General features: G+C 37.9%; 1 protein-coding gene across 1 annotated transcript; it reads right to left on the bottom strand.

Annotated features, from left to right (window-relative positions):
- Window positions 1-4742: 4742 nt before the first annotated feature.
- On the bottom strand, window positions 4743-17547 carry LOC129276482 (sialate:O-sulfotransferase 1-like). Its single transcript, XM_054912862.2, has 4 exons — window positions 17487-17547; window positions 16854-17021; window positions 9537-9725; window positions 4743-7542 (listed from the first exon to the last, which is right to left on the bottom strand). Exons 1-4 carry the CDS (start codon window positions 17545-17547, stop codon window positions 7160-7162), a joined length of 801 nt encoding a protein of 266 aa, XP_054768837.2. The 3' UTR covers window positions 4743-7159.
- Window positions 17548-26739: the final 9192 nt, after the last annotated feature.

The raw sequence follows: 26739 nt of genomic DNA, 5'->3' as shown, positions 1-26739 counted from the left end.
AACAGAAAAAGAACAAGAACACTGAAGGTTCTGATTACAATTAAACGAATGATACACAAACTTTAATTGACAAAATTCACATTTTGCATTGTTACAAAAATAATTTGACAAACATGTTCAAAGCTATGTAGATCTTACTTTTTTAATTTATGATTAGGCTACTTTTTCGTTGTAAACAAATGATTGACAGATACGTTCCAAGTAATGAAAGTGGAAGAGCCGTGGTGTAGTGGATCTGACTCTCGCCTTGTAAACAGAGGGTCGTGTGTTCAAATCCCACCGCGGTCTAGCGTCCTTTGGCAAGGCGTTAATCCACACTGTGCCACTCTCGACCCAGGTGCTAAATGGGTACCCGGTAGGATGCGAATGATATTGTATGTTTGAATTTGCCAGCGCCATAATGAGGCTGCGATGAATGCAAGGAATGCTCCCCAGGGAGTGGAAATTGTGCACTTTTCGTGCGGGATTGAAATGAATCCAATGACTGGGGTAATAATATGCTGTAACGCGCTTTGGGCCATTCTGGGAAAAGTGCTTTATAAAAATTGGCTATTATTATTATTATTATTATCCTGAGCTTTAGTGTTAAGTTTATTAAAAGCCAGGGGCAATTGTAGCATGGTGTTACATCTGCCCCCGAGGGTGGCCACATTTGGAAAGACATTTCCTCCCAAGGGGGGGGGGGCAGTCAAATAATATTGCTGCTATACACATGCGTGACCCAAAAAAAGCGCGTTTAAAGGGATGTTTTTTTTTTTTTCATTTTTTGACGCAGGCAGCGCTTGCATTTGTAAAGGGTATCAAAAACACCAATTTTTTTTTTAAAGGTGGTTTTGAAAGATTGGTCAATGGTCAATTGCGGGATCAAACGTATTTAGGGTATTTTTTTCAAAAGCTTTTTTTTTGGGGGGGGTCATATTCTGGCGATAACTTGTTTAGGGGCCAAAATGTGTGAATGAAGCCCGCGAAAAACTTGTTAATGGGTCATTTTGCACACAGAGAAAACTCGTTTAGGGGGTAATTGGAGATAATTTGGTCACGCATGTGTACAGCGATACATTTGACTGCCCCCCAGGGGGTTTTCTATCTTAACATAGATATTCTCTCTTGAAATGTTAGCCAAATACAGGCGGAAGAACATATTGGCTAAATATATAAAAATGTCAGCCATAGCTCAATTACATATTTGTAGAAGAACTTACCATGGAAAGTTCCCGGGAATTTTCGTTTTTTCATAGGAAAATAGTGATTTTTTAAAATATTGATATTGTCATATATCAATGTGTAAACCTATGTGTTAACATCTACTCTTCATGTTTTAAATGCTACGGGTACAAAGCCAATCTTTACTTCTTACACGTACAATTCAACATGAACAAAAAAAGCTATCGCATTCATGATTATTTTCTTAGTTTCTGTGAGAGATTTAACAGTTAGGCCTACAAATTAAGAACACATCTTCCCTTTACCATGGCATTGAATAATGATCATTGTAGGGTAATTTATATATCCTGCTTATCATTCGGTCTCATTGGAGTGGTGTGCAACGTTTGTACAATGTACTGATTATTGTAGGGTCTATGCAATCTTAGCGCAGTTATGCAAAGATTTTGAAATCGTAGGATCGTAACCCTTACACCGTAAGGATATTCTACGATCAGCGCAGGAACATCGTACGATTAAATCGGCAGCCTGCTTTTGCGAAGCGGGAATGGAGTGGAGTGCGTATTGTTGGTTGGTTGTATTCACGATTAAAAATACATGAAATATAAACAAAATATTCAATATCTTGCATTTCTTAGGCTTTAAATAGATCCTCATAATTAATTTATTTCATAATAAAAATACATGCAATAATAATATTGGGCATTTTATAACACACATATCCACCTTGTTAGGTGCTCGCAGCTTTTTGAAGAATGATTTCCTACCGGTACCCATTTACCTTACCTTGGTTGAGTGCAGCACATTATGGATCAATTGAAATCACACATGGCTTGGATTCAAATCCAAGACCCTCCATTTCAAAGTCTGGAATCTAATCCACTGGGCCACAATGTTCCATGATTATAGACCCCCCCCCCCCCCCACACACACACACAAACTTATACACACAAATATAGAACTTGTAGGCCTCCAGGATTACTCAGCACAGCGTTTCGTACCCCCCTCACCAACCCACTCCATGTGCAGTCAACTACCACCACACTAACCAATTCAGCCACGTTATTTTAACATCGAATTCATTACAACTTTTACTTGGAATTTATTACAATTCTGTCTTTTCCGACTGTTTTTGCATAAATATTTGAGTTTTAATTTGCTGGTATAAATCACAAGAAAGCAGCATTGCCTGGATACCCTTTTCTTTATATAGTCACCAAATTCTGACTTTTTTGAAAATTCCTACACTCTTAAAATGTTGGGCAACACACTGTCCACACAATGGTTTAAAAATTTATCCAACTCTGGGTAGTTTTCAACCAATACTGTATAGTTTTCACCCAAAGCACGTGGTTTAAAACTACCCAGAATTGAATAAAGTTTTACCAATTGTTGTGTGAACAGTATGTTGCCCAACATTTTTAAGGGTGCAGCATTTCTTGAAAAATCTCGAAAATTGCCGAAAATTCCCCATATTCCCGTTTATTCCCATGGAAAGTTTCCACCACGAAAATTCTCGGGAATTTTGCAAGCCTAATTTCAATGGAGAAATAAAAAGATATATTTATGTCGTCTTGCCCACTTACTATCGAATTTCCTCAGCGCCTAATCATAAGCAAAATTGAATGTGATTGATGAGAGGATGAATGTAATTAGTGTCAAAATAAAAAAGAAAACAAAATCAATTGATATTGCAATATCACACTCTAACAAAATGAAACGTCAAATCAAAATTTAAAAGGTTTGATGAGTGAAAAACCTTTTCTAAATGTTGGATTTACCACTTTATATGGTTCGAGCCAACACTTAAATTGTTGGATTCAGCTTTAAGCATGGTTTGATATAACATTTGGAAAAGGCTGTCACTCCTACAACCTTTCAAATGTTGATTTAACAACTCATTTTTAGAGTGCAAGTACACGAATCAAATCAATCAAATGTGCCTCGACAATATACAGACAACAACTGAAATTGAAATCATTTTTTTTTCTATGATGAGTGCAATGAAGGCATACGCCTATAATAGTGGTATAATATATATATAAAGTAATACTGCAACTGGTTCTTTATTTAAGACTTTAATTATCCAGTTTCAGATCAGAATATCAAAATTTATCTGCCCGCGCTACGCGCTCGCATTATTAATGTAGGAAGATACCCAATTACCCATCCTTTTCATGCTTTACAAATCATGAATACAGTTCGTATAAAAAAAAAGTTTACACTTAGAAAAAGTCCTGTAAAATTATACATTTGTAATATCCTGAGGATTTGTCCACATTTTAAACATTGCTACAGATCCATTTAAGCAAATGACGATATAACTGTCTAAAATATTTCCGCTTGAGTGAGCACCACTTACATTTGAAAAGTTAGTAAAAAATGATTTGCGCAGAACTTTGAAATAGTTATGCGAAAAAGTAGACCTTAATCATGAAGAACACATGAAATTTAGCTAGTAAAATTGATTTGAAGATATCTTTTACCTTTTTTAACTTGTTTCCTTGCCCAAAACACTTCTAAGAGTGCATTGCGCCCCACCCCACTCCCCCATACACCGAGGCCATCATGACGATATTTGCTTTACACTGAGCTGTGATTTACATGAAATGGCTTAGGCTTTATTTTCATTTGGTTAATCATTGTCAAGCTAGGGAAAAGTGTGGAGAAACAAGTATTACAAGAAAAATGAAATGTAAACCCAGTTTAAATGATAAAAAACTTAGTGAAAAAATGCTGGAGATGTCTGATATAAACACTTGTTCAGATTCAGTTATGTCCTCAGATCCAGCTGGCACAAAAAGGGTAAAGGTTGTGCTTACTAAGTGTTGAAATTGGAATTTGGGTGGCAAAATTGTTACAAAATGCTTGAATGAATCCGTTTTATTTCAATTGACTAAAAGTGCAACGGAAATATATGAGAAATGGTTCGCAGGGTGAGTTTGATTTTGCCCTTTCCCCTTGACACAGCTTGAATACGAGCATTTCTGCGCAAACAGATTTCTGCGAGTCCTACAAAAATGGACAGTGCTCACTCAAGAGTAACATTCGGTCAAAACTTTTACTGTCATTGGATTGATGAGACCCAAACCCAAAATTATATGTAAAAAAATACCCACATGTTGTATATTTTTTAATTCCCAGAGCTTTTTCAAAGTGTAAACTTTTTTTTGATACGCACTGTAGTGTCCCGTTAAATCTCAAATTTTCCGCTCGCGCTTCATGCTCGCATTATTTAGTTATATACCTCTCCTGTTCATGATTACATGAAAATTTGTGATATTTTTACCAGAAAACTGGATATTCTAGGCATTTTATTTAACCAGGAACAGATTGACTACTTTAGTAAACAATAATTGGTGCGAGCGCAAAACACGAGCCAAAAGTGTACAATATTCCAACCTGAAAACTGGACATTCTAATTATTCTTGCAACCATGAACAGGACGAATACTTTTTTTGTGATTATCTAACCTAAAATATATGTTTACTTCAAAAAGGGTAGACTATTTCATTTTGAAAAAGGACACATTTCATTTTGAAAAAAGGGAATTTTTTCCTACGAGAATTTGTTTTCTTGGGAATGGCCGGGGGCAAGGACCCGGTTCCGCCGCCCCTGTGATAATTGTATTTGGCTTCGATACGCCTACACATATTTTTAATAGGATGCTGTCACACACCATCCGTAATGGCATTTTTGCTTGCCTAACTCTATTTGATTTTTGATTTGATTTGATTTATTGTTTCACATTCCACAAAAACATACATCTTGAACATAATTATGAGAAGATGACAAAAAATACATAGTTGTAGTGTTTTACAAAGAAATACAATATCGTGAAATATGAGGAACCTATTAAAAAGCAAAGCTTGTAGACATATAGATTCCCATTTACATCATAGTGTGCATAAACTGCTAGTCCATCTCGCCTTGCCTGATAAAATCCCTTGGTACACCAATATCTATAATAGTCATGACCAGGCGCGTAGCTAGGGGGTTGTGATGACGCCCCCCCCCCAACTTGCCCAAAACGAAAGAAATAAATAGAAATAGAAAAAGGGAAGAAGGATATGGCTTTGTTTTCCTCCTTATTTTTTTCAAAAGAATAAAAACCTCTCCACACAAAATTTTGCTTCCGCGCGGGAAAAATCTTAAAATTGCCCTTTCCTTTTGTTTTCTCACACCATTTTTCTACTCAGTTTTTCCCTCCCAGCTATCGGGACCGATGTCTTCCCAGACATTGATGCAAAGTATGAAAAGTAATTTCTTTTTTAATTGCATTGACACAACATTTCCACTACTCTCGTCGAAGCGGGAAAACACTGCCGCCACTCCCCGAGTCCTCATATGCTATTTTCCACTTTTTAGCAAGTATCTGCTCAAAGGGGCAGGCATACAATCCCTGCTGTACTATTTAAAAAAGTATATACGATTAAAGATTATTGCATATCGCGGTACTTCCATCTCATGTCTTGTTTTGCGTCATTGATTCTAAATTTTGAATATCACTAAAAATTTCTTCATCGTACAAAGGAAGCGCCTAATAATGAGCGAAATTACACATAGGGGCCTATTTGTTGTTTTGTTTTTTTCAAAACAAATCACAGAGGTTTTCGTTCTTCGCGTGTATGGGAAAGGAAACATTCCTCTTAGTGCATCATCCCTTTTCCATTTTGAGCTCTTTTGTCTTCGAAATCGATTATAATAATCTAAGAAAAATGAAATCATGAAATGAATTAGAGCAGGTAAAGGTTTCAGAGATCGAAATTTCGACATTTCTGACCTTCTGTTCAACACTGTAAAAATAAAGTGCTATTTTAGCACTTAAAGTGCTCGTATAGTGACTGCACTACGAGTGCTGATTTTCTAGTTTAAATTTGAACTAGAAAATCAGCACTCGTAGTGCAGTCATTATACAAGCACTGTAAGTGCTAAATTAGCACTTCATTTTTTACAGTGAACGCTACTCGCGAGAAGGAATATCTTCTCTCTGTATACCCATCGAAGTGCCCCATTTTGTGATAATTGTTTTGTTATATATGACCATGATAGGCATTTTATACCACCCAATGAATGCCCTTTTCTCTTAATTATATTATAAACTGTTTTAGAGAAATCATTTCAATTTCCCTAAAACTTTTCCTCTTTTGGAGCGTACATATTTTTTTTTTCAACCACACCAAGTGAATGCCCTTTTCTCTTCTCAATTATTTTATAAACTGTATCTCCCCCCTCTCTGTGTTGGCACGCTTCGCGGTCACTTATCGTCCCCTCCAAAGTTAAATCCTGGCTACGCGGGTGGTCATGACCACTTGTCGATGTTAAAGGACAAGTCCACCCCAACAAAGAGTTGATTTGAATAAAAAGAGAAAAATCCAACAAACATAACACTGAAAATTTCATCAAAATTGGATGTAAAATAACAAAGTTATGTCATTTTTAAGTTTCGTTTAATTTCACATAACAGTATACTCTGCACATCCTGGCCAGTATGCAAATGAGGGAAGTGCATGATGACATCACTCACTCACTATTTCTTTTGTATATTAGTTCATGAAATAAGAAATATTTCAATTTTCTCCTCATTGTCCTGTGAAACAAAGTTTTATTTCTCCCTGAACTTTATTACCATTGGTTAACATTTTATGGTTCAGTCAAGTTGGCCCTTATCATGCTTATTGTCAGATCTGTAAAATAGAAATATTGTATAATCCAAACAATAAAAAAACAAAAGAAATAGTTAGTGAGGGACATCATCGATTCTCTCATTTGCATGTGACTAAATTGTGCATATAACTATTTCGTGAAAAATAAGCGAAATTTTAAAATGTCATAACTTTGTTATTTTACATCCGATTTTCATGATTTTGATGGAATTTTCAGCATTATGCTTGTCTGATTTTTCTCTATGGATCCAAATCAACATTTTGACTTGACCTTTAAGACTATGTACCCTAGTGGAATAAAAACCCTATAAAATGCCTTGGTTCTACAATTATATATCATTAGGAAATGAGCTTAGTTCTAATGGTGGTTTCTCCAAGCCCTCCTGTTTAATCAATTCAAGATATTTTTTCAAAGATTCTTCCACGGGACTCCTGTCTACCTGTGAAAACAGATCCAGTGTTTTATTCAACTTTGGTCTGTGAAATTGTCCCTCTGAATTTCTTACTGTACATGTAAGTCTTTCTTCATCAATCGTTACGTTAAGATAATTCAATATTCGTCGCAGTTCATCCTTAAGGTGAAGTTGGAGTTGTTCATAGTACACGATTAACATCGACCTGCAGGTGTGGCCCAAGTGGTTGCATTCTAAGATGTATCTCTCGTAGAGCTTAAACCATCTTGGGGCTTGATTCTTGACAAAATTACTCCATCCTGTATTAAGAAGTGAATAATACTGATTAAATAGCTAGACAGAGGATTGTTTGAGAAAGATACACAAGAAGGTAATAGTTTTACCATTATGTCAGGAGAGCCTTCTCAATTTCACTACTAGCCGTGAGAATTTGCGTCGATGACTTCCATATTTAGGTAGTTTTAATCGCTTATTTTTAATATTTTCAATTCGTTTTATTGTCTTAAAGTAACTTATTGATATTAAGTAGGTTGAAAGCTTTCTAATGATGTAAAGATCTCAATTTTTGTGATCGTGTTCTTATGTCAATTTTAAGTTTCAAATGCAGATGTAAAATATAATATTGTTTTTATTACGATCGAATTGTCCATGGAAAATGAAGTATAGGGGAATGAGTCAACGTTTTTAGGGGGCACAATATTGCGGATTGGACAAAATTGTTATTTTTAATTAAAAAGTCGCGAGCGAACAAAGAAAGTGGATAAAACGTGAAAAGTCACGGTAAATCTGACTTGTGATATTAGTACAGACCCTTGTGTCAGATATCCGGCTCCAGCTCGATTTGCGCGCCAAAATGCATAGCTAACTTAATAAATTTGGGGGTGCTGATTTTTATTTTAAATAAAAAAATAGGGTGCCATTTTTCAGAGCACGTCTTCAGCCGCCATTTTGAAATTCAATATGGCCACCGTTTAAAAATGCATTTTGTTCTATATCTTGACTTGTGAGCTATAATATCCATTAACAAGTGGAATGCCTTTGGCAGTCTCGCCTGCATTATACATGATTAGATATAGCAGCAATGCTGGCTTTGGAAACAGCTATTGAAAAACTATTCACAAAAGATGATAAAATACTATGTCCATTGACCCAAAATGACCTTTGACCATGATCATGTGACCTAATAAAGACGTGTGCAAAAAAACCATTCATACTTGATTACCGTTATGTTCATGTTTCATGAACTACATGACTGTGTAAGATCCATTAACTTTCCAAGTTATGGTACCAATTCATACCCCAACACGGCCAAAGTTCATTGACCTTAAATGTGCGGCGCACAGTGGGCTGGAGCGAAACAAAAGTGCGTCAAAAGTCATTTTGGGCAGTTTCAGATTTTAATTTTGTTCTTGCCCAGCTGAAAGACAACACTTTGAAGAATACTTCAGCAAAATATTTCATTCCGGAATGTGCATAAAGGTTGTTAATTTCCTACCTCAATCGTAAAATGTGACATTTTGCGAAATGCCGCGTATATGACAACTTAGTTGATAAACAGGCCATTTCACGGGAGGTTTTTCATGTAGGAATCTGAAATGGCTCCTACATTATCCTGATTATATTATTTTTTTCGTGTAAAAGGGTTCAAAGTATAGAAATAAGACACCTTTCAGGTGGTTTATAGGATAATTATTCCTCGAAATAGGCTGATGTGTTTTGCATTTATATTTCCGTCTAAATTCTATCAACATCATTTTTCCCAATTGATACAAAATTTGGCTGTCATCACAGCGCACCGTATGGGTTGTATACATTGCCGTTAATTTTTGCACGGCGTGGTCGATTCCGCTTCCATTCCATGAAAATGACTCTTGAATTCCGGGCATAATGTAAACAAAATGAAGGTTGATAACGCATATAAGGGCTACCCACCCCTCTTCCAGAGAAAAAAAGTTACTTGTAGAATCATTTCAGCCAAAAATCCTCAAAGTGATACATTCGTGGTGTTATATACTCTGCGTTTTACCCAAGTCTACACAGCTTGACAAAGCACGGTTACTATTTTCAGATTTTTTTTATTTTAAAATTACCCCTGATCCGCATGTTAAAGTGAAAATATAACACAGAATATAATTTTGGCGCACTTTCAACTCGTTCTGGCCCACTGTGCGCCGGTACCCGGTCAAATTCGGCGACCACACCAGCACAGAAAGGCATGGAAAGGTGGACCGAAGTAAAAGATATCCATCCTCCCAAACGATTGCTCCTTAAAATAAGTAGGAAACAAATTTACCTTCTGTTTTGAACACGCCGTCCTTTGCAAATCCAGTCTTATTCGATTTCTGTCTGTTAAACTCGGCCACAATTGCTCGATATGGATTACGTACAATTAAAATAGCACTATCCATTTTAGGATGAAAACGATGTGACTTGATTGTCAAAGTTCTCCCAGAGAAGGTTGGAACCCTTTCACCTATAAAACCTGTCGTAAATAACATTGAGGAAAATAGAGTGCGGTATGGTTCTCATTAATTATTATAGTCTCAATGTACCGTGCTTAGGCCTACATTAAAACTGAGTTTGAGAAACAGGTTAGCATTCGAATTTAATTCAATTTAATCTAAAACACAATTTATTTTCATCCATAAGAAAATTAATCTTTAGTTTTAATAATAGGTATTTATATAGCGCCATCTATCTAAGTATTCTATTCCGAGGCGCACAAGAATGAAAGAATGAGAGAATTCGGATGAGTGTCAAAGTGCCAATAACTAATACTGTGAGAAAAAAAAACTTCAGTTTAGATTTGAAGGTCTCCAGTGATGTATTAATTCTCAAATTCAACTACAAATTATTCCAAAGAGAAGATGCTGTGGCAGTTTAAAATATACATAACATGATATTTTGAACTGGAATAAAGTAATGTAATGCATGAATAAAGTAAACAAAATATAAAATCAAAATATATCGATCTCTTCTTATCATTAATTTTGACCATATTTATTGCACTATGCATTTTTAATCTAGTTTATAAGTACAAAATTAGTACAAATGAATAAATTCGTTTTGACCATGTTAAATAGATGTTGCCTGTTGTGTGAAAGATTTTGGAACGATTAAAATTATTTACAAAATAGTAAGAAGAATAGGATTGTTAGACTTCAACTGGAACCATGAGGCTATACTGTGGTTAGTTTAAATAATCATCGACGTTATTATTACAAACCACAATATAGATCTTGCCGTCAGAAGAAATTTTGTTAGGAAAACATGTGCAACACTACACATCATTGCCTATTTATCCGACAGTGATAATTATGTAAAGGGGAGAGTGGGTAAAAAAGGCCATCTTTTCATAATTCCAATTATATCTTTTTTAATGTAAAGCAGTAGAAACAAGATTAGATGTCTATTACTAGATCTAGATTAGACCGACATTATCCATTAGAATCAATATTTTTGTCGAGTGGCCTTATTTGCCCCCAACGAAATGGGGCAAATGAGGCCGCCTGGTTAAAATCTATTTTATGTGCTGTATTCAAAGTAAAAATAGTTCAGTTGGTTTGATACAATCACTAAACATTAACTAGTAACAATCATATTATTAACATTTAGTCATTTACCAAAAACATCCCCATTTTACGAATGATTTATTAATCCTATCCAATATGGGAAAAGGGATTCTCAGATTGTGTTTTCTACTGTCACAGAATTTTATTGTGTATCTACATGTTTTATTGAAAGTGGACAAATACATTATATACAGTGCATCGCAAAAAAAACGGAATTCAATGTAATTTTTACCATCATAATTATTAAATCGCTTCATGAGATGTATATCAATGAAATGATACACTTTTTCTCTTTCATTTGAACCCCATCTCAACGTTCATAATGCACGCATGACTGAGTTAGAATACTTGAAAGTGGTGCTAGCAAAATTCCATTTGCACGAGCAAATTACGAATTTGAGTGAGTTTTTCTGGCTTTTACTTCAATGTATTCAGAAAACAAAGTTCATAACTTAGATATACATTATCCATCTTTCATAAGAGACTTCGTGCATGAAACATGATCGAAGCATTGTCGAGAAAAAAAAAGTTACATGAAATCATGCTTGATTTCCACCTATTGGACGGATCATGTGAAAAGCGAAGCGGCAGACATTGGGCTACTGGGAAAGCCCCGTTACAACCGATAATTAGCCACTTTTCGCAAGCCTCAGGGACGGTAACATTAGGGTCCCCTAACACAAAAATTAACGATTAATCGTACATTCGATTTTTACGATTAATTGTACATTATAATCAATGGAATCAATCATAGAAAACTGTTCTACATTCATTGCTAAGCTTTGTGATACAGGCCCTATATATCTGCTTTTCGTGTGCAAAATTCTTTCACGCGACACCCGGCACCATACTGCGAGATTAAATCCCGTTTTCATGAATGTACGTCTGGTCATCATCGTATATGCCCCCTGAGCCGGCGGCGAGCCTCTACTATGACAGCTGGCTGGAGATATTCGAAATGCAGGGCCCACAATAGATTATGACATGAATAAGAAAGTGGTTTTTCAAACAAATCGAGTACATATTGAGTGAGGAAAAACATACTGAATTAAAGCTTAGATATAGATCATTACAGTCCATCGAATCGATATTGCATTTAATGTGGATTATTGGTGGATCACTGGCAATTGATTCCATGGGTCAGATCACCTCTCCAGCCGAAACCATTTCGCATGCGTTGATATGTACACAGCATATGCAATAGGCCTATACGTCTGAACTTCAGTCGAATTTGCGGGTTTTTTCTTTTGTTTACTCCTACACAAACGATTATGCCTCTAGCACACAATGTAATGGGCATTATGTTTTACTTTCCCCAGAAATGGGGGATTAGATTCAAATTCCCGGGGGACCACTTTCATTGATGAGTGGATACCAGGCACGACCATGGGGTTTCAAAAAGCACCCTAAACAAGGGAAGCAAGTCTTTTCCAGATTATGAAATGCATCTCTTAACAAGTATTTGGCTTGTGAAACCCTACAAGTATTGGAAATATATCATTTTTTTCAGTATTTTAAACATCGTTTTTGACACCCTTATAACGTTACATAGGCCTTTACGTAACGTATTTGCCAACTCTGTCCCTTTTACGCGTGGTCGCGCCTGGTATCCGCTCGTCAATGGAAGTGGGGCCCCCCGGGCGGCCTCTCGAGCTCTGGGAGGAACCAAATGTGGCTCTGGAAAGTCGTCCTAAATCGGATATATCGCTGTTACCATAGTAGCAACTAGAATTTTGCACACGAAACGCATATTGAATGTTTCCGTTGCAGATGCGAAACGGAAAAAAAATCTAATGTCACACAATTTGCATTGCAAGACAGAGTTTTACGACCATGACGACGGGCCCAAAAGTCTCTTCCAAAATCAATTTCCGTCGTAAATAAGCGTTCGCGTTCTCCAACGAAAGGTCGGGAATGTCGCAGCGACGCATAATGTCGCAATTGCGACATTATGCGTTGATTGTGACATTATGCGTTGGATGATTTTGGCATAATGTCACAGTCAACGCATAATGACGTAAGTCTTAACGCATAATGTCGCATCGGTATTGTATTCAGGAATCGAGTTGCAGATAAGATATAAGATATGTTTTCACTCAGTTATTTGTTCAAGCTCTGTCATCTGAACGTTTTTGAAAGTGTGTTTGGAGGGACAGGCGCGAATGCAGAGGAGGGGTGGGGGGGGGCAGTATTGAATTCATTATGATGAAGAGTGGTCAAGAAGAGTGATCCAACTTTTGGGTCCCTGCTGGAGTCCAACAGGAGTCCATATGTGTTTCTAAAGCGGGATTTCGCCAAAAGGGGATGGGGCGCAGAATGTTTTCATTCATGTTTCCCAGATCGGCCGCTAAAAGCCATTTTTTGCTGTTGGTTTATAGAGGGAGCAGTCACAACTATAGACATAAGTTTTAAGTACATTTAACAAGCTTTATTCTTACAAACAAGATAGGCTATCGCGCATTGCCTAAATAGATAATGAGAGCGCGAGCTCACCTTTTTTAATATGCATTTAGACCAAAGCAATGAACATTCTGAGCAGTTTTTGGCAGTATAAGATATGCGAGCGCGAATCGAGCGCAATTTTTTTAGGCATTGATGGCACATTCCGAGTAACAATACGAAATATAATATTTTTTTAAATGTCATGAACAACAATGAAATGTAAAGAAATTTGTATTTAGTTTTCAGCTAGATGACCTTACTCTTTCGCAAAATAAGTTGAATGTATAGCGATGTGCACAGATGAATGGTGGTATGCGTATATTTGCGTTTCAATCTGTCAATAGTCCACACATAACAATTTTTCAAAGTCCATCCCCTTCTCCTGACAATGAATTCGATACTGACCCCCTCCCCTGCATCCACACCTGCCCCACTAAACACGCTCTTCAACACGTTCATAGGACAGAGCTTGCACAAATTAATAAGTGAAAACATATTTTATGTTTTATATTTAACTCGAGTCCTGAAGCGAATACCGCTGCGACATTATGCGTTAAGACTTGCGACGTTATGCGTTAGTAGAAAAGCTACGACATGCATTGACTGCGATGTCGCAATCTGCGACATTATGCGTTGGTGTGACATTATGTGTTGCTACGACATTATCGGTTGTAACAAGCCCCAGTCACCCCGGACTATCTCGGATCTGATCCGGGGTGGTCCGACGGGGGAGGGATTCGTGTTGGCTCCTCGGGCATTCTTGGAGGTCCATGGTGGTCCGTCCGGGAGGCCAACACGGCAGTTTTTGACTGTCAAAAACATCCGGCGTCATCCGTGGACTACCGGGTAGACAAGCAATCCGGGATGATACGTGTAGCTGCCGTGTTGGTCCGTGTAGCTGACCTGTAGGTCCGTGTAGCTGCCTGGAGTATCCCTGGCAGTCCATGTTCTTTTTTCCCCAATGTTATACAACACTGTTTTACTTTATGAACTTTTTCAGTGGTTGTTAAACAGTTGAAATAATCATTTAAGATTAAATATTCATAATTAAGTTTGTTGTTTAAGATTTCAAGTACTTAACAACTACTGTATAAATAGTAAACCGCAATGTATAAAAAATAAAACAGCGTTTTTATTGGTTAAGGAAGTTTGGAGTTTTATATTTTTTTTTGTAATTCACTCAGATTTTTTTTTACAATTTTGCGACGTGGATGAGAAAAGAAATGAATATAAATGATAAAAATCAGCTCATTTTTATGAGCAGATTTTCATTTGTCGTGCTGGTCAATAAAGCTGCCGTGTTGTTCCGTGTAGCTGACGTGTTGGTCCGCGTTGCTGACGTGTTGGTCCGTGTTGACGACCAGAAGATCCGTGTAGACGACGTGCTATGTCGGCATGCGAAGTTATTTTTTCCCACCGCAGTTGTGGACATTAATATGAATATTCATGAATTTCGTCTTCGGAATAAGACTATGTTTGCGCGTTGAGGATGCTGAATCCATGCGCATGCGTAGTCTTATTCCGAAGACGAAAGTCATGAATATTCATATTGATGTCCACAACTGTGGTGGGAAAAATAATTTCGCTGCCGGCATGGTCCGTGTAGAGGACAACCCCTTTTCGAGTAAAAAAAAGAGTGAGCACGATATCACTCCGATACCTGAAGACTTCAAGAATTCTTTCACTGGGTCTGTATTCGCCATGTTGATGCAATACGCGATTCTCAAGCAATGACGTGCCCACTTGTGATTGGTTATAAGTGCGAAATTCGCCTGCTTCCTATTAGTAAAGTTCTCCTTGGTCACAAACTCGACAACACAGGTGAGATTGAGCGAAAGATCGACTGTTTACTGAAAAGAAAATTGACCACTAGGAAAACGAGTGAGGTGGCCGACGACGAAATATCGTGCTGAACACTCCGACCAGAGTGAATAACCGCTCAATGAGGAGTGAGTGTTTGTTCGCTCTTTACCATGTTTACGTCGAGTGACGAACTCACTCGTTTACAAAGGGTGAAACAATAAACAGAACCGAAATAGTGCAATGGACGCTAAAAGGCGAGCTGTGATTGGCTGTCAAGGTTATCAATTTAGGCTTAGTACCAGCCGTTAAGCGTTCATTGTCTCTTTCGGTTGTATTATATAGTGTTTCGCATTAAGGACTCCTCAGACCTATCCGAATGATTGCCTGAAATATGCATTGCGATGGCTGACGAAAGGCATTAAAAAAAATCGTTTTCAATGGTAACTGATAGTAAATCATATTAACCCTTCGTATTTGGGTTCGTACATCTTCTGAACTAACAGCTGCGATTATTCAAATTCGCGCAGAAGTTTTGAACATGTTTAAAGGCCCCCTCACACCTAACCGAATTGCCTGAAATATGCCTTGCCGATGGCTGGCGAAAGGCATTTTTTTTAATCGTTTTCAATGGTAACTGATGGTAAATCATATTTACCCTTCGTGTTTGGGTTCGTACATCTTCTGAACTAACAGCTGCGATTATTCAAATTCGCGCGGAAATTTTGAACATGTTTAAAATTTCCCGACGAATTGAAAAATCGTTGGTCATCTGTTTGAATTTGCATCTCTTATTTAGTCTGCGGTAATCGTTCGTTTATCGTTCGTGTGTTTTTGTCGCGCATAGTCCCTCTTCGCGCTTTTGCCAAAGTGGACCGATCTCGAAAGAAACCGTAACGAAGCAACACGATGACACAACGAACAAGATTGCCTGATCTATTCCCTCGTTTCGTTTCTAATCGCACGCCATATCAAACCATTACTCACTGTTCCTTCGTCTTATTGGGTTATATCAACCCTTCGCTCGCCTTCTGCCGCAATTTTCTCAAAGAGGTGAACCGAAAAATCGATATCCTTTGCATGACATATTTATCCTTCGGTTACCGCTCGTTGATAAAATTTGGCAATAGTTACTGATCGCATGATTTGACGGAAATTTTATTTGAATTCGTTGAATTCGCGTGCATTTCGTTCATTTTTCCCTTTCGTCACCCTTCGTCCGCCTCCATTCGGTCAGGTGTGAGGGGGCTTTTAGCGTTCTATATGCGATTTTACTCCGATGAGTGCAAGTCGAAAAGCTTCAATAGGCCTATGTCCTTAATAAGGCTATTTTACAATCTATACAGTATTTCATATTTTACCTAGCACATAGCATACAATGTCAACATTGTGTGTGTGTGTGGGGGGGGGGGTTAAATAAAACATCCATGCAGTTCTAGACACTGTTTTGGCTTATGGTGCTCTGTACATGTAATTCATTCTCAGGATCGAGGCACCCTAGCTTATTGATAAGTTTTATCAACTTTTCCATTGCAATCTTACCTGTGACCATATTCATCGACTTCCTTATATGATTACCTTTATTCAGTTTCTCGTGTATTACGCCCCTTGTACCGTCTTCACACTGGTCAAAAGCACCACTATAGTACCGGGACTGTCCCAAGACTGTAGTGGTGTTGCCGTCAGTGTGAATTCTCGGACCCGCAATAAACTATTTCAATATGAACGGAATTAAGAGGATTCTGAAGTATAGATACAGAAAATAGGGTGGGGAAAAGGAGCGGGTGTGAAGGTACCTGCATTGACGAGTATGTAGCTTCGATAAACGTCTCCCGTAGCGTACCCGGTTGATGTCTCTATAAGATGCCTCACCCATGTATTTCCAGAACCTGGATAACTTGCTAGAGCTGTCAGTGGGAATGTTCCATTTGGCATCAGTTTGGTATCATTGCAGGAAACAAGGCCTGTATAGTTTGACGAAGAAAAAAAATCGGGCATATTTGAATTTGACCCTTCGTAATTTATGGTGCAAGACTGCACCTGTTGATAGCTGCTGTTGATTGTACCGTCTTCACGCTGTTTTCAAATTAAAGGGATGGTCCAGGCTGGAAATATTTATATCTCAATAAATAGAGTAAAATTCACATAGCAAAATGCTGAAAATTTTATCAAAATCGGATGACAAATAACGAAGTTTAAGGACAAGTCCACCCCAACAAAAAGTTGATTTGAATAAAAAGAGAAAATTCCAACTAGCATAATGCTGAAAATTTCATCTAAATCGGATGTAAAATAAGAATGTTATGATATTTTTAAGTTTTGCTTAATTTCACATAACAGTTATACGCACATTCCGGTTGGTATGCAAATGAGGGAACTGATGACATCATTCACTCACTATTTCTTTTGTATTTCATTATATGAAATACGAAGTATTCTAATTTTCTCCGCATTGTCCTGTGGAACAAAGTTGTATTTCTCCCTGGACATGTGGAATTACCATTGTTTAAGATTTTATGGTTCAGTCAAGTTGGTCCTTATTGTCAAATCTGTAAAAATTGAAATATTGTATAATTCAAACAATAAAAAACAAAAGAAATAGTGAGTGAGTGACATCATCGATTCTCTCATTTGCATGCAACTAAATTGCGCATGTAACTATTTTGTGAAAAATAAGCGAAGCTTAAATATGTCATAACATTCTTATTTTACATCCGATTTGGATGAAATTTTCAGCATTATGCTTGTCTGATTTTTCTCTATCAATTCAAATCAACATTTTTCTGAGGTGGACTTGACCTTTAATGAATTTTAAATAATTGCATTATTCCGGTGAAACAGTTCTAGGCATGTCTTTATGAATATTCATTAGGTGGGCTGATGATGTCATATCCCCACTTGTTATTTTGTATTTTATTATATGAAATTAGGTTTATTCACAAATTTTCTACCAAGAACTAAAACAATTGGATTGACAACTGATTAAGTGCATTAGTTATTTATTGCCGCAACTTATTTATCATAATGGAGACACATCATATACACGTATGAAAAAATGAAACATTTATGATTTCATGTTACAACATAACAAAAAGGAAAGTGGGGATGTGACATCATCAGCCCACCTAATGAATATTCATGACGATGTGCATATAACTGTTTTCACAAAATATTGATAAAATTTACAATTCAATAACTTTGTAATTGGTTATCCGATTTTTTTTGAAATTTTCAGCATTTTGCTCTGTGAATTTTACCCTATTTATTTATATATAAATATTTTCAGCCCGGCCGGGACCATCCCTTTAATACCGGTGCGCTGTAACCCGCTATAAAGCAATTGTAAATGCATTCACAGTAGAAAGGTTATCCTGGGACACGCAGTCCCGGGATAAATTTTATGTATCCATCCACACGTACTGCAGCAGGTGATTTTTGTGACATCCGTAACAAAACACGTGTAGGCTTGTGACCCCGTGAGTCTCCGACTGATACACTGGAAATACTTGAGGACGGGGAATCGAACAACTATCCTTTAGATTGAAAGACGAGAGTCATAACCACTAGACCATGACGCCCCCGCATTAAAGTGATGCCCCGGGGGGCCACTCCCATTGACGGGTGGATACCATGCGCACCCCTTAACAAGAATTGGCTTGTGAAACCCTACCGTTAACAGGAATTGGAAACAAAAATACACCCTTGGCAAGTATTCCCTGAATTGTACCCCTAAACTGTCTCAGTAACCAACAAGCAGAAACCACTAAACATGACATACTCCATTCATGATCAACCTTTACAAAAGGTCAGCTCTGCAAAATACCTTGGTGTTCATATTCATCAGAACATGAAGTGGAACCACCATATTAGCATGGTCACCAAGAAGGCCAACTCATGCCCAAGAAGTGTCAAGGTTCTATGTTACAAATCTCTCCTCAGACCTGTCCTGGAATATGGATGTGAAGTGTGGGACCCCTTCACCAAGGTCAACACCCGGAAGCTGGAGATGGTGCAGCGGCGATATGCTAGATTCACCATGGGAGACCATAATCGCACTAGCAGTGTCACCGATATGCTACGACAGCTACAGTGGCCCACCCTTGAAGAGAGAAGAGCCCAGTTCAAGGTGGTGATGGTTTATCGCTTGGTAAACACAATTGTTGATGTACCAACGGTTCAGTACTTCAACCAGGCTGCTACTTCCACCTCGCTTCGTGGTCATCAGATGAGGTTACATGTCCCACATGCTCGCACTGTTACTTATCAGAAAACTTTTATTCCTGATGCCATTAGACTGTGGAATATTCTCCCTGCCATTACAGTTAACTGCACTTCAGTAGCCAGCTTCAAGGCTGAGGTGCAGAAAATCCAATTGCGCCAAGACTGCGCTGATTCTTTTAACCGCACGTAGAATAGATCTTCCACAGCACTGTACATACTCCTGTACAATTCTACAAGTACGATGATACACCAACCTGGTGGACTGTACTTTAACGGATGATGATGATGATGAACAAGTACAGCGATATTTTAGCTATGTCACATGGACGCCGGTCGTCGGTTTTACCTTTACCTACATCATTGGGTATAGTACGGCCCAACCTCCACACCTCCCGCAAAACACGTATTGTTGACGGGGCAAAAAGTACATCCTTTATAAAATATTTTAGTCTATTTATACCCTCGCAAATTCCTAGCGAAATAGATACCCTTTTTTCATTATTTTAGTGTTTTTGACACCCTTATTACATTACGTACGTAACGTGCCCTATCTTGAAAAAGACATCCTTTTCACGGTTTTTTTTGGCCGCGCATGGTATCCACTCGTCAATGTAAGTGCCCCCCCCCCCGGGTGAGACCTTCACACTGAGGGGACACCGCAACAGTCGCGGGGCTGTCCCGCTGCTGTTACTATTGCTTTCCTAGCGACAGTTTGTTGCAGAGTTATATATCGTGGCGAGGATATCCCGGGGTAGTTTATTAAGATGGCAACACCGGTAGAGTCTCGGGACAGTCTCGGTACTGTAGCGGCGCTTATGGCCAGTGTGAAGATTGTATTCGAGGTACAAAATACATTGTATGAGAGCCTTTGTGCCCTAGTGAAGAAGCGTAGACAGCAAGAGGATGATGATACAATCGTCCTCCAACTCCAGATTTCACGGTGGAAAAACAATGTAGTGATATTCTTTATAATTATGGTATAAGCCCATACTGATAGAAAAATACGTGTTGGTTACTTAAAGGGGTGTAATATCATTTGAGTGTGTGGGAGCGAACTTGGGAATCTCATATATACCGCTGATATACTATTCACCTTTTCTATCAGAAAACACACCAGAAACTCATTGCCCCTGCCCTCTATTGATTTATGCAAACTTTCACTGCCGCTCTACGTTCTGTGCATTTTCTTTCTTCTGTACAATCATGGCGGTGATGGACTTCTACATGAAACTTTCTAATTGCTCCTTGATGCTTTTCCTGTCCTCGATTATTTCAAACATTTGATTAGACAGGTTAGAAGATTTCGAGAAGCTAAAGCTGTAACGACAAGAGGAATTTATTTTCCAGATCGATACAAACTGATAAAATGAGCATTTGATTCTACGAGTTGTCAACATCCCGATTTCCGAAGATCTTAGAATTCTAGACTCGAGGTCACATATTCCGAGATAGAATCATTAAAACAATGAGGAGCGCAACCATTAACAATTTTCCAAGTAAGCAACAAAATCTTGAATTGCATTCGCTCTATATTACGGGCAACCAGTGAAGTATAACAGATGAAGTAACTTTTTCGGACATTACGAATTTTGAAATATTGTTTTTCATTTCAACCTACTGAAATAATTGTCCTTCATTCTATCCTTATCATATTGCATGGAATAATATAATTATTTACGATACCTTCATTCTTTTTCCATATGTTTTAAGTCACATTAGAGTGAGTCATCCAGAGATTACGCCTTCGTCTTTTAACATACAGGAACTTCAAGGACATTGACCACAATAAATCTGCCTCTGAACTTGTGGCCAAGTTAGGTTAGGTGCTTCTGTTACATGAAATTAAAATTATTTGATGTTTCCATACAAACGCCAATATAGGGAGGGGCGGAAAATAACTTACCTTCATATACCTCCGTAAAGAAAATATAAGTTTCTTCCTATAGATAATTATGCGAGCGCAAGCTGAGAAGTTTTTATATTCCGATCTGGAAAGGGGTAAATTTCATAGGAAATGGATCACACCTTTTCAATGAAGCGAGCTCCAAGTGCATGCCATCTGAAATTATTTGATATTCCGATCTAGGACTTTTCGTAGGAATTCATGAGAAAGGTATGTATCTCGTTAATTAATTGACCTAATGAGAGTGCGATCTTTTGATTTACAGGGTGTGTCTAAAAAAAGATAACCGAAGTTTAAAGGTCAGCTTTTTCAAAAATACACTTCTTGTGATTTCTATTTGCATAACTGAGTAACTCATCAACTTTAATTTGACACCATCCTTGCGTTATTGTCACGGGTCACAGAATTATGGTCCATCGAAGGCGAAGGGTACAAAACCTACTTTTTCCCAGTTTTGGGATTTTACTTTACAAGCACGAAACCTTCTTTGTTGTAAGGTTTTTGTTTCATCAGAGTTTTCCCTTCAAAATTTCAGTGAAATCCTATTTCCTCTGTTAACTTTTTTGTGATTTACTGCATGGCATTTACATATTAACTACCTACCTAGCTTCAATCTCTGTTGAACACGTCATTCACACCTAACTTTCGCCCCAACACCTTCAACGTTTTCACGGTACCTCATAGTTGATGCTGCATGTCTTGCATTGCGGGATTGTGACGAAGAACATAGTGTGCTAAACATGTGCCTGCAATTCATGTACTGAGCCATAATTGCTGCCAGACACCACTTATGTAACATTTACTCGAAAAAAAAGTTATAGGAAGGGTAACATTTCACTGAAATTTGCAGGGAAATTTTCTGATGAAACCAAAACCAGAATTTTAACCATTAAAAACAAAATTACCAAAGGTGTCTAGTGAATGAATTTATACGTTTTCAATGCAGATGACCATTGAAATTTGCAATAATGACGGCCATCTTTATTTTTTGTGGAAAAAAATACCATGGATATTGGCAGTATATTTCATTCTAAAATGAGACCAGTGTGCCTGTGGCAAGAGATTAGCTAATCTCTGGTTCCAGGCCACAGGCACACTACCGAATTGCTTCTTGGATTTTAATTGTTGGAATATCATCTATGCCTTTCTACCATGTCTACTACAATTACTTAATCGCAATTCTCAATCTAGGAAAACTGAACAGTTACAACGAGGCCGTTCTCATTACGCTTTCTAAAACTAGTTTACTGGAAACCGATTCAGGAAACCACTTTGTTTGGAAGATCGCTTTGCGAGCGTTCCCACTTGATCACACGAAAGTGGTTTTCAAAATCACTTCACGTAAAGCGCTCTTGTTGCTATGGAAACGCTCTCAGTGGGGTGACACGTTTCGCGCGAAATTCGAAACCGCAGCATAGGCATTCTACACCTGTCGTGTGGAGTAGCGCGCTCAAAATATGCGAAGATCGTTTCCCGAAGAACGGTTGTGTCCTCACTTACGCCAAAACCAGTTTAACGAGGCAAAGCGATCTAGAAAACTACATCGCGAGGTGGTTTTCCAAACTGGTTTGGAAGATCGCTTCCAAGACCGCTTCGACCGTTCTCACTACGCGTTAAACTAGTTTCCACTAAACTAGTTTTAGGAACGTAGTGAGAACAGCCTCAACGACTCTTTGCTTTGGTTGTAAACTCAGACACCAATGACGATATAATATTTCGGTATGAACTTTTGAATTTTGGCTGCCTTGTACAAGACAGTGTTGCAGTCAAGGCCCAAACCCTCAAGGACAAGGCTTCAATACCCAAGGCCAAGGCTTGGAAACCCAAGACCAAGGCATTTCAATTTTACGATATACAAAAAATAGGGAAACAGAAGTAAGGCACGCACAAAATATGGATAAAAGGTGAGCCAATTTTGACCATTTATTTAAAAGAATAAAGTTTTGTGATCTATTTAATCACTGGTTTTTGAGCTCAGATTCTATCATGACCTGATGGTGCCCATAGAAAGGTTGTGCCCTCCCTATATATATGATTAGAAATTATGGGAAAAATACACGGGGGTTGGGCAGGGCCCTCGGAACAATATTTTAATTGGGGTGCTGATGTATATTTGACAGCAAAAAAATTATATTTAAAAAAAAAAAAAAAAAAAAGGGTGGGGGGGCATTTTTGTGTTACATTATCAATTTCTCACACCTACTAGAATTCCAATGGGGTGCTGCTAATGGAGAATAATACACACAGCAATCCCAAAGAAAATCTTGGGGGTGCTTCAGCATCCCCGCTTCCTGGTGATATGCCCCTTTGTACAATTGGGGATTCACGTCGTGAACGCCGTCGCTGTGAGAACAAAGGGAGGAAGAATAAAACAGATACTAACTGGAATACTCTCCATGATGCAAAGCTACATGTCAAACGGTGTATCATCATGGTTAAACGTGAATATTTCACTGATGTTCTAGCTGATTGTACTCCTGAAACTACCTTTCGTGTACTCAGAAAGTTACTAAAAACTAATGAAACTATTCTCCCAGTACACGATCTTCGGGGAAAATAAGCAGATAGACTTGTTCTTCCCTGACAACGTGTTGAATATTCGGAGTGAACTTGATACTGACATTGATCCTCACCTGATGCCACCGTCTTGCGGGGGTAGCTCATCACTTTCTTGAGTTTGCTGAAGAGGTCACCTTCAAAGAGCTTGACCTTCTACCAACATGGCTGTTGAAGAAATACATTAATGTTGTAATTTCTGAACTTGTGCGCATTATTACTTAACTGTCTGTTGACCAGTGGTGTGTTTCCTACTGATCTTAAAGAGGCGATAGTGTTGCCAGTCATCAAGAAGGAATCATTTATGCCTTGCAGAGTTATCGCCCAGTTTCAAACATACAGTTTAGGTCAAAGATCATTGAGCGGGTCATGCTCAGACAATTAACAGAGCACATTCACAGGGGCGGATCCAGCCTTCGCCAATAGGGGGTGGGTGGAATTTTTTAAAGCCATATTTTCCCCGATCGGCCGCACGAAGATGGTTTTTGGTTTATTTGAAGGGGTAGTCCTAATAGTCACTTCTTAGCTTTATTCTTATAAATCAGCATAAATATATATAATATCGTAATCCTTTATTATTAATATAATGCGAGCGCGAATTGCGAGCTAATTTTTTTGGAAATCTTATGTATTTTTCCTAAAATTCGAACATTCTGAGCAATGTTTGTTATCCTGAAAAATATGTGTATGCATATAAATAATTACTACGAACGCGAAGCGCAAGCAGAAATGAACTGATGGATAAGGTACCTGTTATAGACTACATGCAGTAAGTCATGAAAACGTTACATATTTTAAAGATCAAATAATGCGAGCGAAATGCGCGAGCTGAAATTTTGTGACATTTTTACCTAAAAAATTGAAATTCTAAGCACTTTTGTAACTTAAACAGAATAGGATTATTGATGCGAGCACGAAGCGCGAGCGGAAAATTTCGAGATTTAGACCCACTTAACGAGACACTCTATTCATGTTTTGTAAATCATGAAAATGATGAGCAATTGGGGATCTTCCTTACATTGATAATGCGAGCGCAAAGCGCGAGCAGAATTTTTTTTATACGTTTTGAACTGATCGAAAAGGACTGCTTACACTTAGCCATGAAGACGTTACATATTTAAGCAATCAAATAATGCGGGCGCAAAGCGCGAGCTGAAATTTTTTGACATTTCTACATAAAGAATGGAAAATTTTAATTAATTTCTGTAATCGTGAACAAGATAGCTATATAATTAAACAATTAATGCGAGCGGAAAAAATCGAGATTTAGATAAAAAAAACGGGACACTCTATTCATGTTTTTTTTTTGTAAATCATGAAAAGAATGAGTAATAGGGGATCTTCCTACATTAATAATGCGACCACAAAGCGCGAGCGGAAATTTTTTGATATTGTGATCTGAAACTGAATAATGATATAAATAGAGAACAAGTCGAGTATATGAATTCATATTTAGACCTATAATCTAGGCATTCTAAATACATCTTTTATCATTAAAATCAAAGTCAGCGCGAAGCGCGAGCTTAAACTATTTGATATTCCGATCTGAAAAAAAGTGTCAATTTCAGCTCTATATTTCAAGCACTTTGTAGGAAAATTGTGAGGTGGATATAGATCGCACTTAATAAAGAGCTAATATTTTTATTATAATTGCTTTGAGTTTTGACATACATGACATAGGACCGGGACATCCTTAGGACATGTCATCATATGAAAATGATGACTGTCTTCTTAACCTCTTGCTAAGCGCGAGATGAAACAAATGGGACAATTCAACCATTAAAAATTGATATCTTGTTCGTTAATGCCTAATGAGGGCGCAAAATCTAATGACATTATGGCCTAAAAACTGGACATTTCAAGCACTTTTGTAATTATAAATGGGATGCATCAGTTAATATTATTTTTAACCATTAATGCGAGCGCAAATTGTCAGCCTAAATTTTGTATACACTGTCATGAACAGGGGATTTTAAGTAGTTTGTTGATAATCAATATTGAGACATTCATAACTCGCTAATCAAAATGCGAGCGTGCAACGCGCTACCTGATACGTTTTGACAATCAGACCTGAGAAGGGATATTTTGAAAACTTATGGAATACATGAAAATGAGCGCGCAGCGCGAGCAGAAAATGTTAATATTCAGATCACAAAACTGACATTTTTACAGAGCACTTTTTAGGAATCAATTTGGAAATCACTAAATAATGAAAGTTCGATTTCCGAGATGAAATATGTTTTGTATATTGACTTCCAAACTTGATATTATTTTAAACTCCATATTGAACAAGATATGAAATCACCTAAGAGGCAATGTGAGCGCGAAGCGCGAGCAAAAATTTTATATAGTGACATGAAAGATTTGTATGTTTTGCAGGTCTTCCCCTCATCTTACATGTCTTATTTTATTCACTCGTCTTCCTCCTCTTCTTGTTCTCATCGCTTTTCCCTCCCTTTTTCTTTTTTTTTTCTTTCTTTCCTCTTTTTTTCTTTTTTTTTGCTTCGCCATAGGGGGGGGGGGGGGGTCGGGCCCCCTGGATCCGCCTATGCATTCAAGACAATGACCTAGCTGAGCCTCTACAGTCAGCTGACAATGAAAATCACAGCACGGAAACTATTCAAGATTGTGATATTATCCAGGTTATTGACAAACAGAATGGAATAATGATGGTCATGTTTGACTTATCAGCTGCGTTTGATACAGTTGCTCACATAATTCTACTGAATCATCTCCAGGACAACTTCGGGGTTGGAGGAATTGCCCTAGATATTAAATCTTATCTAGAGGATCGAAGTAGCCGTGTTCTCGTGTCTGGTCGAGACCACATACAACTTGCACTATGGCGTTCCGCAAGGATCCGTCATCGGACCGCTGTTGTTTACACTCTTCGTCCGATTGGACATGTATGCAGATGACATTCAGATCTACACTGTGTTTGATCCAACTGATCCAGAGGCAGTTGATACTGCTATTTGCAAACTCAGCTGCATGCTGTATCA

This window comes from Lytechinus pictus, chromosome 2 (assembly GCF_037042905.1).
Source record: "Lytechinus pictus isolate F3 Inbred chromosome 2, Lp3.0, whole genome shotgun sequence".
Taxonomy (NCBI): Eukaryota; Metazoa; Echinodermata; class Echinoidea; order Temnopleuroida; family Toxopneustidae; genus Lytechinus; species Lytechinus pictus.
The sequence above is the reverse complement of the archived record's forward strand: the minus strand, read 5'-3'. Positions and strand labels throughout refer to the sequence as shown.